The sequence below is a fragment of the Crinia signifera genome, chromosome 2, assembly GCF_055691185.1.
Source record: "Crinia signifera chromosome 2, ASM5569118v1, whole genome shotgun sequence".
Taxonomy (NCBI): domain Eukaryota; kingdom Metazoa; phylum Chordata; class Amphibia; order Anura; family Myobatrachidae; genus Crinia; species Crinia signifera.
The window spans coordinates 366289274-366301985 of NC_139218.1; the positions used below are offsets into that span (position 1 = coordinate 366289274).

The 12712-nt window shown below is 47.7% G+C and overlaps 1 protein-coding gene across 2 annotated transcripts in view; it reads left to right on the forward strand.

Moving 5' to 3' along the window:
• The window catches only part of CUL5 (cullin 5), a 76091-nt gene that overhangs the window by 38833 nt on the left and 24546 nt on the right, over positions 1–12712 (forward strand). For both annotated transcript variants that reach the window (XM_083169973.1, XM_083169974.1), the window contains exons 9-12: positions 1574–1704; positions 2415–2522; positions 4840–4904; positions 5117–5249. In XM_083169973.1, the coding sequence (XP_083026099.1) occupies positions 1574–1704; positions 2415–2522; positions 4840–4904; positions 5117–5249 (437 nt within the window). The remainder of the gene's footprint in view (positions 1–1573; positions 1705–2414; positions 2523–4839; positions 4905–5116; positions 5250–12712) is intronic.

Below are 12712 nucleotides of genomic sequence, written 5' to 3' on the forward strand. Positions count from 1 at the left end.
AGTGGTGACAGAAATATATACATGGCTGGCATGTGCCATCCATGTATATATTACTGACATATATATATATCTCGTTGGTGGGCAGTGGTGACAGAAATATATACATGACTGGCATGTGCCATCCATGTATATATTACTGACATATATATCATTGGTGGGCAGTGGTGACAGAAATATATACATGGCTGGCATGTGCCATCCATGTATATATTACTGACATATATATATATCTCGTTGGTGGGCAGTGGTGACAGATAAAAAATACATGGCTGGCATGTGCCATCCATGTATATGTTACTGCCATATATATATGCTATATATATATATATATATCTATCTATCTATCTATCTATCTATCTATCTATCTATCTATCTATCTATCTATCTATCTATCTATCTATCTATCTATCTATATCTATCATTGGTGGGCAGTGGTGACAGTAATATATACATGGCTGGCATGTGTCAGTCATATATATATTACTTTCTTTAGAAAAGTCATTGGTGGGCTGTGTATGGAACAGTGCAGGGGGCGGGGCGTTCCGGTGGGCGGGGCATCACGCAGGGATGTGAGGCCGGGGGAGAAGAGCTGCAGGCCGGAGCCAGCGTGGGAGAAGGTAAAGCAGTGTATGTGGCAGCGGCAGAGCGGGGCAGGAGCCGGTGAGTATGCTCCATCAACAGCGCGGGGGAGCCGGGGGCGGGAGCTGGGGGAGGGCGCAGGGCGGCAGCCGGGCTGAAAGCAGCTCAGCGTTCAGCCCGGCTGCTGTACACACTCAGCGATGATGGCTGAGAAAGCAGCCATCATCGCTGGCATGCTGGTAAAACCAGCAGATGGGAGACTTTGCTAGCGATGATGCGGGAGCGTGCATCATCGCTAGTCTTCCATCGGTGGGCCATACACACTAGGCGATTTTCAGCGGAAAATCGCTCAAAACGGCTGTTTTGACCGATTTTCAGGTGAAAATCGTTAAGTGTGTATGGGCCTTAAATGATGAGTACCTAGTGGTAGGTTCAGTTAGACACATGGTTCCACTTGCCAACACTTCCAGGTTGGACAGAACAAAAACCAGCAAGGTTATCTTGCCCTGTTGTCCCATGCAGTGTCGAAGGGCCTACACACGTAGCGGTATACGGGTATTTTCTGAGTGATCTCACTACATTGCTTAGAAAATGCCCCTACATCACTCCGTGTGTAGGGGCATAGCGATAACAATGTGTGGCCCCGCGCATCACCATCTCCTGGCGATAAAATTACAGCCTGCTGGATTAATCAATTTAATCGCCAGGGTCAAGGCCGAGCGGAGAACAATGGCCCTGGCAGTCAGCACACAGCACTGACCCATCACTGTATTCTGAGCAATCTTGCATTGCTCAGAACGCTCAGTAGGGTCGCTACGTGTGTAGGGCCCATTAGAGTATGACCTTCCAATAGCATCTAAATGACTCAGCCCCCCCTATAATCTGCAGTGCAGATAACGTTTTGAGCTGCTAATCAGCTGTTTGTGTGTATGTATTAAAGTATGCACGTAATTTAATGTCCATCTATGATATGTTTACTCTGGTTTCTTCTCAGAGTTGCACTTAATGTTTTCCCTCATGGATAAAGTTCCAAATGGAATTGAGCCAATGTTAAAAGACTTGGAAGAGCACATTGTTAGCGCTGGATTAGCTGACATGGTGGCAGCTGCAGAAACCATTACTACTGTAAGTACCCGAATACTTTGCATGTTTGAGGTAATCATTGTAATGTACCGTCTCTAGTAAATACTTGTTTTTCATATGCTACCTTTTCTGTATATGTAATGTGCTAGTGCATTGGTGAGCATCCATTAGTAGAGTCTACTCTAGTGCAATGCTATCTGCAGCGAACATGGTGGGAAATGTAATTCAACCGCTTGGGAGAGACCAGTTGTATGGTGAAATGCTTAAGCTGAGCACACAAAGAGTAATTGGGTACGTGCGCAGAGTAATTGGGTATGTGCGCTGAGCGTGGGCAGAGTAATTGGGTATGTGCGCTGAGCGTGAACAGTGTAATTGATAACATACACTGATTGTTGGGTCCGTACGCTGGGCGCGCGCGGACTGATTGGGTCCGTACGCTGGGCGCGCGCGGGCTGATTGGGTCCGTACGCTGGGCGCGCGCGGGCTGATTGGGTCCGTACGCTGGGCGCGCGCGGACTGATTGGGTCCGTACGCTGGGCGCGCGCGGACTGATTGGGTCCGTACGCTGGGCGCGCGCGGACTGATTGGGTCCGTACGCTGGGCGCGCGCGGACTGATTGGGTCCGTACGCTGGGCGCGCACAGACTGATTGTTGTTCATGGTTTTAACAAATTCACATACAGTATTTCTTCTTTTTGGAAACTTTGTTTTGTTTTTTAAACATAATTTTTGTTTTTCATTTCTTTCTTCAAGGACTCAGAGAAGTACGTAGAGCAATTACTGACATTATTTAATAGATTTAGCAAACTAGTCAAAGAAGCTTTTCAGGATGATCCGCGCTTTCTTACTGCTCGGGACAAGGTAAGCCCACATTATCTTTTTCTAACCTTTTGGTTGGCAGCAATGTATTTGATGTATGTAAAGATTTTGGGATATATTTACTTAAGGCCGTTTTTAGTTTTTTGGGTCGGTTTTGCAATCCATGTATTTATTCAGTTCCAAATGACGGACTTTAGAACATTGGATCAACTAATGATTATTTTATAAAGACATAGGGGGAAATTTACTAAGATGTGTATTGTACTTTACATGTGATGTTGCTATGGGCAACCTATCAGAATCGACGACTTATTTATTTAGAACCCTCTAGAAGATAATAGACTGGATCTGATTGGTTGCCCATAGCAACATCACTTGTGAAGTAGAATACACATCTTAGTAAATTTCCCCCATAGTATACAAAATTGCCCAAATAATGACATCCAACCCACCCATGCCTGTGACAGGCATGTGAAGTCCTGGGCTGATCTCTGACTTTGGGCCCAATTCAGGTTGTAAAACTTTTGCCTTATAATAAAATCGCCAAAATCCTGTTCTCGAACCGACTACATATCCCTCACTTATGGCATTGTGTGGTAGATGTATGAAGCAGTGATAAGGGAGGAGAAGTGCCTGGTACTTTATCACCGGCCAATCAGCTCCTAGCTGTCCCTTTTTAAACCCAGCCTGTAACTTAACAGTCAGGAGCTGATTGGCCGGTGATAACGTACCAGGCACTTCTGCTCCTTTATCACTGCTTCATACATCTACCCCTGGGTTTCTGAATGATTGACTAAAAGGATCCTCATGAAATGGGTATTGATTGTACGGTCGACCTAAAGATGGTCGACCGTTATTAGGTCGACACCACTAGGTCGACATACTGCAAGGTGGACAAGGGTGACAGGTCATTAGGTCGACAGTCAAAGGGTCGACATGGGGTTTTTCACTGTTTTTTTTTAATAAAGTTGTTTTTTATTAACATGAATAAAAGAGTTACAGTGTGGTCAGTACATCACATAATGATCAGGTGTACATATTTTACCTATTCAAGTCCTAACCACGTCTTTCACCAAAACTACCCTCTGAACAGTCCACCGCTGTTTTTTGGACTTGGCTAATACTCCACAAAACCAGGGGGAGTGCCTTATATGGGTATAATTCCTGTATAAACACCTGGGCGCACAGTATACTGAATCAATTACAATCCTGACCAATTGGATATCATCATATCCATGTGAATAGTGGGGAGATTCCAACCATTTTGATCAGATTTTATCGAACTTCGCTTTGGCTTGTCTGCTCATAGAGACATAACACTCATCATCATCAATAGCGGAGTTGACAAGAGCCCGGAAGGCGTAAAATTCAGGACCATTGGAGGCCATCCATGAGCGGACCACCATCTTTATCAAATTAACCCTCCCAGTAACTGTAAGGGGGAACTTACTCCAGGGACCAGATTTATCCTTGATAAACGTCAAGATTAGAGCGAGGTTGAGAGGTATAAAATCAGAGGAAGTGTTAGTAATACCTAAATATTTAAATTGGGCGACACAACATAAAGGGAGAGGGATCACTGGGCACACACCGGGGGATGCATCTTGCAGTGGCATAATAGCTGACTTGCTCCAATTAATAGACAGGCCTGAGAAGGAGCCAAATTCAGTAAATGTGGACAGGACTATGGGCATCGCAACACTATAGTCCTTTAACAATAGAAGGTTTCACTATTTTTTTCCCCCTGAATGTTGACATGGACACAGGATCAAGTGCACCGCATCCCCTTGCCTGGCTCGCTGCGATCACCATGCTTCAGGCACAGTGCCTCACTGCACTCGGCACACTATTTCTCCCCCTTGACCTTGCAGTATGTTGACCTAATGATTTTCGACCATCTTTACGTCGACCAACCGACCGTATCCTCAGGAAATAAGTCTGGGGTCCACTTATTTTGAAATTAAGTGAAGTACAGGTAGGCAACTGTAGTAAAAAATCCCTCAAACGCCCTTCTATTTTCCATGTATGGAAATGAAATGTTAACACAAAACCCCAAATGGCACCAGTAGTCACAGTGCTGTGTATATATAGAAACATGGACCTTTGTAATCCTCGTACATGTCTAATAATAAGGGGACTCCCATATGGTGTTGGGGGCTCGTCCTGCAGAAGGCAGTCTTAGATAAGTTCTGTGACCATAATTCTCAGCAGATCGTTTCTGAGAAATGTTTGGGAGGTTGGAGAGAAATGAAATCATTTGCCAATGGCCAATATTGGAATGTGAGCCTTTTTCTTCTTACCTGAAAAACAACATTACAATGTCTCAATTGTGTTCTAATGTGTGTTTCATTTCTTCCAGGCATACAAAGCTGTTGTAAATGATGCAACTATATTCAAACTGGAGTTACCACTGAAGCAGAAAGGGTAAAGTCTTACATTTTTGTATTCTATATTCACCAACACAATATAAACCTCTGTTACAACATGGACCAATTAAAAAGCTAAATCTGGATTTTTTTTTTTTTAAATAAATTAATAGACATCTAAGTGTTTCTATACATTTATCTCAATGGAGATTTGATCGCACTGATTTTGATTGTTGTCTGTTTTGATGTTTGTGTTGATGGTTGTTACAGGGTGGGACTGAAAACGCAGCCGGAATCAAAGTGCCCCGAATTATTAGCTAATTACTGTGACATGTTGTTGAGGAAAACGCCCCTCAGTAAAAAACTGACGTCAGAAGAAATTGAAGCAAAGCTTAAGGAAGTGGTAAGTCTTTAAGTGATGTTGGATGGAATGCTATAGGACAGTGATGGCTAACCTTGACACTCCAGCGGTTGTTGAACTACACATCCCAGCATGCCCAGCTACAGTTTTACTATTTGACCATGCGAAAACTGATGCTGGGGATGCTGGGATGTGTAGTTCAACAACAGCTGGAGTGTCAAGGTTAGCCATCACTGCTATAGGAAATCACTGCTCTAATGCGCTTTTGGAGTTACAGGGTTCAGGAGTATTTGGACAATTTTTCAATCTCCCATCTTGAATCACACAACAATTTGGTAGGCATTTGTTGCACCTTTTGGTATGCGTTCCCTGGGAGTAATGTTTCACTCAGCTACAGTGATCACTTTCTGCTAGAGAGGGCATTGTGGAGACTACCAGGGCAGGTTTGTCCTGCCCCAGCAAAACCCACTACAGAACGTAGGCCGCCCCTTCACCTCTGCTTCGACGTTCGAGCTCCTGTGCCCCTGCCCCAGCTGCCAGTCTCAGCAGTGATCACAGGCGGCAGGCTCGGGGAACTCCCTGATTGCTCCCGAGCCACCCTGAATATCCCCAAGCCTGCCGCCTTCGTCACTGCTGTGAATGGCGGCTGGTGGCGGGGGAAGCGGCAGCGGCGCTCCAGGGTACTATCTCCGGAGCGGAGGTGATGGAAGGATGATAATTTTGACAGGAGGGGGGGCTAGAGGGGTGCGAGGCACAGCTGGAGGCACCACTGGCGAGCACCTACTGCATAGTCGTATGCCCGAAAACTTCCGGGCATACCACTCAAGTCTGGAGAAGAGATAAACTGGAGATAAGGTAAAAGGAGATAAAGCACCAGCCAATCGACTCCCAACTGTAATTTTCAAACAGTTAATTGGCTGGTACTTTATCTCCTTTCACTTTATCTCTTTTCCAAGCTTAATACATCTGCCCCTATGTTTGATAAATTACAGTTAGGAGCTGATTGACTGGTCCTTTATCACTTGTTAAGGCTGAAAACATTTGGCCCACAGTTTCCTCTCACCAAATCTTACACAGGATCGCAGAATAACAATAATAAGTCGCTGTGCTGATAACACCCAAGCCCATAAACATTATAGCAAATAACTGTATTAATAAACATGACAATAAAAGCACTTGATGATCACATTGTATAATGTGCATACAATGTTTCTTAGCTAGCTGGTGTGAAAGCAACATACGTTTACTTCAGGTTAGTGAGTAGAAGCAGTTGCCTTTCTAGAACATAAGCAGCTAAGTACCAAACCTCAGATGGGAGAATAAGTACATCATATCCGTCTCCCTGTTAAAAAAAGGAAGGGGTTATGCCCAAGAAGTATAAAAATTGTAAGTAGTCTCTCATCCCGAGTATGCAAGTTATATTATTAATTAAAAGGAGATTAGATGATCTATCATTAGTGCTGTAAATGTGCGCTCCCCACTTTTATCAGTGATGTGCAGGACTCTCCCACCAGTTTCTGTCAGTGACAGCTGAGGCTCTCTGCAGTGGTACAAGCCGGTCGGTGCAGTGTCTCGGCAATATAAGGAGTGCTCCCAAGGGGGGTAAATTAGTAGCAGCAACACACTCTAATTTAAGCAGATCACACACCTCTCCAAATAACTCTGCAGCGGGATCAGCCACTGGGGGGGAGGGTGGTTTCATCAATATAATGAGCCACAACACTCTCTGAATGGGCCCGAGATGGGTTCCCGACAGTCGGGATCCCGACAATCATTTACCCGACGTCGGGATCCCGACTGTCAAAACGCCGACAGCCGGGTGCCCAACGGCCACCCGCTATTTTCCCTCGTGGGGGTCCATAGAGGGAGAATACAATAGGTGGCTCGCGTAGCGAGCCACCGTGCCCGCAGCGTGGCGAGCGCAGCGAGCCCGCAAGGGGCTTTTTTGCACTCGCCATGCTGTCTGACTCTGGCCAGTCGGGATAATGACTGTCGGGATCCCGACTGTCAGAGTCCCATACCACACCCCTCTGAATAAGTAGTGCAGATCACACACCTCTCCAACTGATGACCAGAAACATGTTCGGCGCACATCTGTGGACTTATCCCAGGACATTATTTAGGATGCAGATTCACCATTGTAAGGTAGGCACGGCCTATTGGTATATGCTTAGTGCTTAAAACACTGAAACAGACAGTGGCACTGCAAGTTCCAGGCAGCTCTGTGGCTTCAGCCGGTTTCCTCTGCATAAGTGACACTCTCAGAAGCCAATCTCCCTCCCTTCCCCCTGATGGATACCCTCAGCTTCTCTTCTTGGCATCAAGGAGCTGCTCTTCTATCTGCTGGCAGTAACTGCCCATCCTCTCTGCCCTCTCCAACTGCTTTTTTTTTTTTTGTAATCAACTTTATTAAAACATGGCATTCGCCTATACACCCTTTTCCAAAATGGCCTTATTCCAGTGGGATCTCATATCTTATGAGATGGATGTCGTGAGAGTCTCCTGTAAAGCAATGGTCAGCAATAGTGGGGTATATGAGGGTGAGACCCCACATCTGCAGGGTATCGCATTACTTTACTCTTTAGAGGGATTGATACATCTCCCCCAGATCTGCAGCGTGCCTAATTGATTTTTCCTTGCATATTTTTTCTTCCTTCTAGCAATGTGGGAATTGCAGGCTCTATGGAGAAAGCCTTTAGCAAGAATACACGAACGATTGCATACGTTGTTGATGGTCTTAGGAATGCTATATATTTTGTCCTTCGCAATACATCCTCTATAGGAGAGACACCTGCTCACTTGTTGATGTTTTTTTTTTATCTGAATCCCTTGTTCATGTATCATTAGCAGGCTTGTGGCAAAGAGCCAGGTGTATCAAGCTTCAAAAAAGTGATAAACCACCAGCCAATCAGCTCCTACCTGCCATGTCACAGGCTGGGTTTGAAAAATCACAGGTAGAAGCTGATTGGATGGTTGTTTATCACTCTCCACTTTTTCACGTTTTGAAGCTTGATACATCTGTCCCAAAGTGAGAAAGAGCTAGAAGGTTATGGGAAATAAATATTCAGACATTTCCAAATATCCCATCCTAGGTAGTGGAACGTAGTCTATCCTCATAAAAGGATGGTGAGCACAGAAATATCCTCCTTTTTTCATGTGTCCAGAACATAACTGAGTATGAGCAAACCCTCTAGCAGCGATGTCAGAAATGTTGGTACTTGTGTAGTTTCATGGCGGCTGTTACGTAGTTAGTGTAGCGTCCCTGTCAGAATCAGTGTAGTGTTCCCGTGGCCAGTGTAGGCAGCGTAGTCAGCATCCCTGTCCGTATCAGCGTAGTGTTCCCACCCGTTCGCGGCTAGCCGGAGCTTACGTAGTTGGCGTAGTCAGTCAGGCATCCCTGTCAGTATCAGCATAGTGTTCCCACCGGTTAGCGGCCAGCCGGAGCTTACGTAGTTAGCGTAGTCAGTCAGAGCTTATTACATTGTGTGGGAGCCATTGACCATTTTAACCTGAAAGAAATTACCACCAGACGCTCAGGGTATAGATAATGAATCAATCGAATATGCAAATATAAAAATAACTTTATTACACATACATCAAAAAAGCGCCAAAGTGATTTCTACCATTTTAACCTGCCTGACAGGACAGGTGTGAATGTGTTCCTGAAACACCCCCACTAGCCCGAAGCGTGGCATGCAGATGCAGTATGCGTCCTCCCGACCTTTTCATACCCCCACTATCCACGTTGGCGTGAAGTTGATTTTATAAAGTGTGGCGAGTGCAGCGAGCCACTGAGCCCGAAGCGTGGTGAGCAGACGCGGAATAAACGTCAAGTAATCCGCGTCCCCTCGCTGCGCTCGCCACACTCTATAAAATCAACTCCACGCCGAAGTGGATAGTGGGGGCATGAAAAGGTTGGGAGGCCACGTACTACGTCAAACCCTCATGGGGCTTGCTACGCTCGCCACGCTTCGTGCTGGCATGGATAGTGGGGGTTTGAAATGGAGGCATTTGCCAGTATGTAACATGGAGCACTGGCAAATGCGTCCTTTATTGTGCATGAGATGCACTTGCACACCGCACCCCCCCTTTGTGCAGGAGACGCATGCGCTACTGAACCCCTAACCTTGTCCGTCTCCCTGAAGCGGACACAGGCAGGGTTGCCGTACACTGCCGCAAGAATTACTGAGACGCAGGAGCGTCTTTTAACCGGTGCCCGCATGATCCCCCTCTCCGCCGGCGTCCGCCAGCACAGGGGATCTGGCGTTTACCAGCACTGTGTTAGAGGCGCTCACTAGGCTTGGCAGGGATGCTGGGGACAGTACGGTGACTAGCTGCCTGACGACACTAAGCTGACTACGCAGGGCTGCCGCGGAGTCACTACGCTAGGCAGCCGTTGGGCTACGCCATGGGTCCTCAAACTGCGTCCCTCCAGATGTTGTGAAACTACAAATCCCAGCATGCCTTGCCACAGATTTAACATTCCCTTATAGCAAAACTGTGGCAAGGCATGCTGGGATTTGTAGTTTCACAACATCTGGAGGGCCGCAGTTTGAGGACCCATGGGCTACGCTGACAACGTAGCTTAGCCTACGCTGAAAACATAGCGTAGCCTGCCGCCATAAAACTACACAAGTACCAACATTTCTCCTTCATCCTCTGGGGACACTGAAGTACTACGCTGGGGATAGTGTGGTGTTATGGAGGAGTTGGCACTTTAAGAACTTGAAGTGTGGTGTGGCTCCTCCCCCTCTATCCCCCCCTCAGACTCCAGTCTTAGTTTAGTGCCCGGAGGAGTAGGATCCCTGGGCAAGAGGCTCCCGCAGGGGTCTCTGGTTGTCCGTTTTTTGTTTTATATAGAAGTGTGCAGGCAGCCTGAGTGTTAGACTGGCTGCCTGCAGTGTGTATAAAGCTCTCTGGGAGGTCAGAGCGGCACTGCGTGCGGTGCACGCTGCTGACCTCAGCCGCCTGCACTCTAGGTGTGGGGAAGCAGCCACAGCCGCTCGCGGCTTGTGTTACTGCTCCGTTGGCTAGTCACCCGCCGGAGAGATCAGGACTGGGGCGCTGGGCGCCGGGTGACTGCTGGATCAGAGTCACGCGCTGGTCCAGCTGAGGGGCAGACTGTGTCTCAGCGCCGCTGTCCTCAGCGCGCGCTGGGACGGAGGAAGGAGGAGGCGTGTCATGGGCGTCTCCTCCAGGTTAAAAATCCTCAGTGCGGCAAACGCTGCCTTCCTAAAGCCCACGCTGCCTTCCTCTGTTTGTTGTGCCTCTTCAGAGCCCTTCTGCTTCAGGACAGCAAAGCGTTTTTCATCCCAGACTGGACAGACTGTGTCACTGCGCTGGGTGAGTGAAGGGGTTCTCCTTTTTAGGAGTCCCCGCTTGGAGTATTCAGGTGGGCTAATTCGGGGAAGGTGAGCTCCTCTCCCCCTATTGTATTTCCTTCTTTTACACTGCTGGGTTTACACTGCTATCTGTGTGGCTGTGTTAGAGTGTGCTGAGTGAAGGAAGTGTTTGTATTGGATTGCATTATGGCTACAAAAGCTTCTGGCTCTAAGGCTTCTCAGAAGCTGTTCACCTGCACTCAGTGTAATCAGCAATTTACACAACATGTGAAAGGTGTGTCACTGTGTAAGGATTGCTATAAAGGAGGGGCTGTTCAACAGCAAGCTGCTCTCCTTAATGCTGAAGGGGTTACAAGTGTGTTAGCTACCTTAGCTTCTGAGCTGGCAGCGTCTCGTAGGGACAGGGAGATTTTACATTCTCATCTGTCTACTATGTCTTCTGCTGAGCCTTCATGGGCCAGAGAGTTGATTAGGTCAGTGGATTCGCTGGTACAATCCACCGTTATGCCTACACAGTCCAGCGCCCCCCCTCCACCTAAAAAAAGGGGTGCTCCTTTGGTTTTGAGGATTGATACCTCTGATGAGGAGGAAGTTAACCCTCTAGAGGAGGGGGAGTGTCAGGTGTTGGATGATACCTTTGCACCTGTGGATGAAGAGCAGGGTGTTCAGGATGAGGCTCAAGGTTTAGAGGCCTTGATTCAGGCTATTAAGGTGACTCTTAATGTTGCTGAGCAAGAACCTCCTGCTCCGGTTTCTATTTTTGGCCGTCCTGTTAAAGCTGCGGTAACTTTTCCTGAGTCCATAGAGTTGGAGAAGCCTCTGTTGGACATTTGGAAAGTGCCTGAGAAAAAATTTCAGTTATCCAGGCGCTTTAAGGCGTCTTACCCTTTTGCCCCGGAAGCCAGGGCGAAATGGGAGAACCCGCCGTTAGCGGACGCTTCCGTCTCTAAGCTTTCAAAGAAGGCAGCGCTTCCCATTCCGGGAGCGGTGGCCCTGAAGGAGGCGCCAGATAGGCGTTTGGAGGCGGGGCTTAAGCACATCTTTTCTACGGCTGGGGTCTCTTTGCGTCCTATTTTTGTTATCTCCTGGGTCAGCAGGGCCATGGAGAAATGGGCAGAGGATTTGTCCAGGGGCTTGGAGGAGCAGAGGCCTCCTGAGGAGTTAGCTCAGTTGGCTGATCAAATGCGGGAATCCGCGGCATATATTGGAGAGGCGGCCAGGGATTCGGCTTCACTGGTGGCAAGGATCTCGGCTCTGTCTATTACAGCCAGACGGTCTTTGTGGCTTAAGTCTTGGCAGGCGGAGGCGGATATAAAAAAAGCAGTGGAAGCTCTTCCCTTTATGGGGGATGTTCTTTTTGGCCCAGAGCTGGATAGATTAATTGCTCAGGCGACAGGGGGTAAATCTACCTTCCTCCCTTCCTCAGCGCCTCCTCCGAAAAAACCTTACCAGGGTCCGGCTTTTCGCTCCTTTCGAGGGGCCCCGAAATTTAGAGGTAAGTCCAGAGGTTCCTTTACCTCGGGCCGTGGTAGAGGTAGAGGCTTTGGCACCGCCACCTCCGCCGCTAACCCTGGCTCCCGGCGTGCAGACGCCAAGCAGCCAGAAAAGCCTGCGGCATGACGCCCTTCCCTCCTACCTGGGGGATCCCAGAGTAGGAGCGCGGCTTCTGGATTTCCGGCAGGCCTGGGAAGAATCCTGCAAGGACAAGTGGGTTCTCTCAGTCGTGTCTCGGGGATACAAACTAGAGTTTGCCGGTCCTCCTCCTCAACAGTTTTTTACGATGGGTCTTCCGCATGCGGAAAAAGACTCTCAGTTACTACTCCAAGCAGTTCAGCGGTTGTTATCAGCAGGCGTGGTAATGCATGTCCCAACCGATCAACGCAAAGAGGGGTTTTATTCTCCTCTTTTCCTGGTTCCAAAACCAGACGGGTCGGTAAGGCCGATCTTAAATTTAAAGAAGCTGAACGAGTACATTATGTACCACAGATTCAAAATGGAGTCGCTTCGCTCGGTGGTGGCAGGTCTGGAACCGGGGGAATATTTGGCATCCTTGGACGTCAAGGATGCCTATCTACATATTCCCATTTACGACTTACACCAGAGGTTCCTTCGGTTCGCAATCAAGGACCAACATTTTCAATTTCGGGCTCTGCCCTTTGGCCT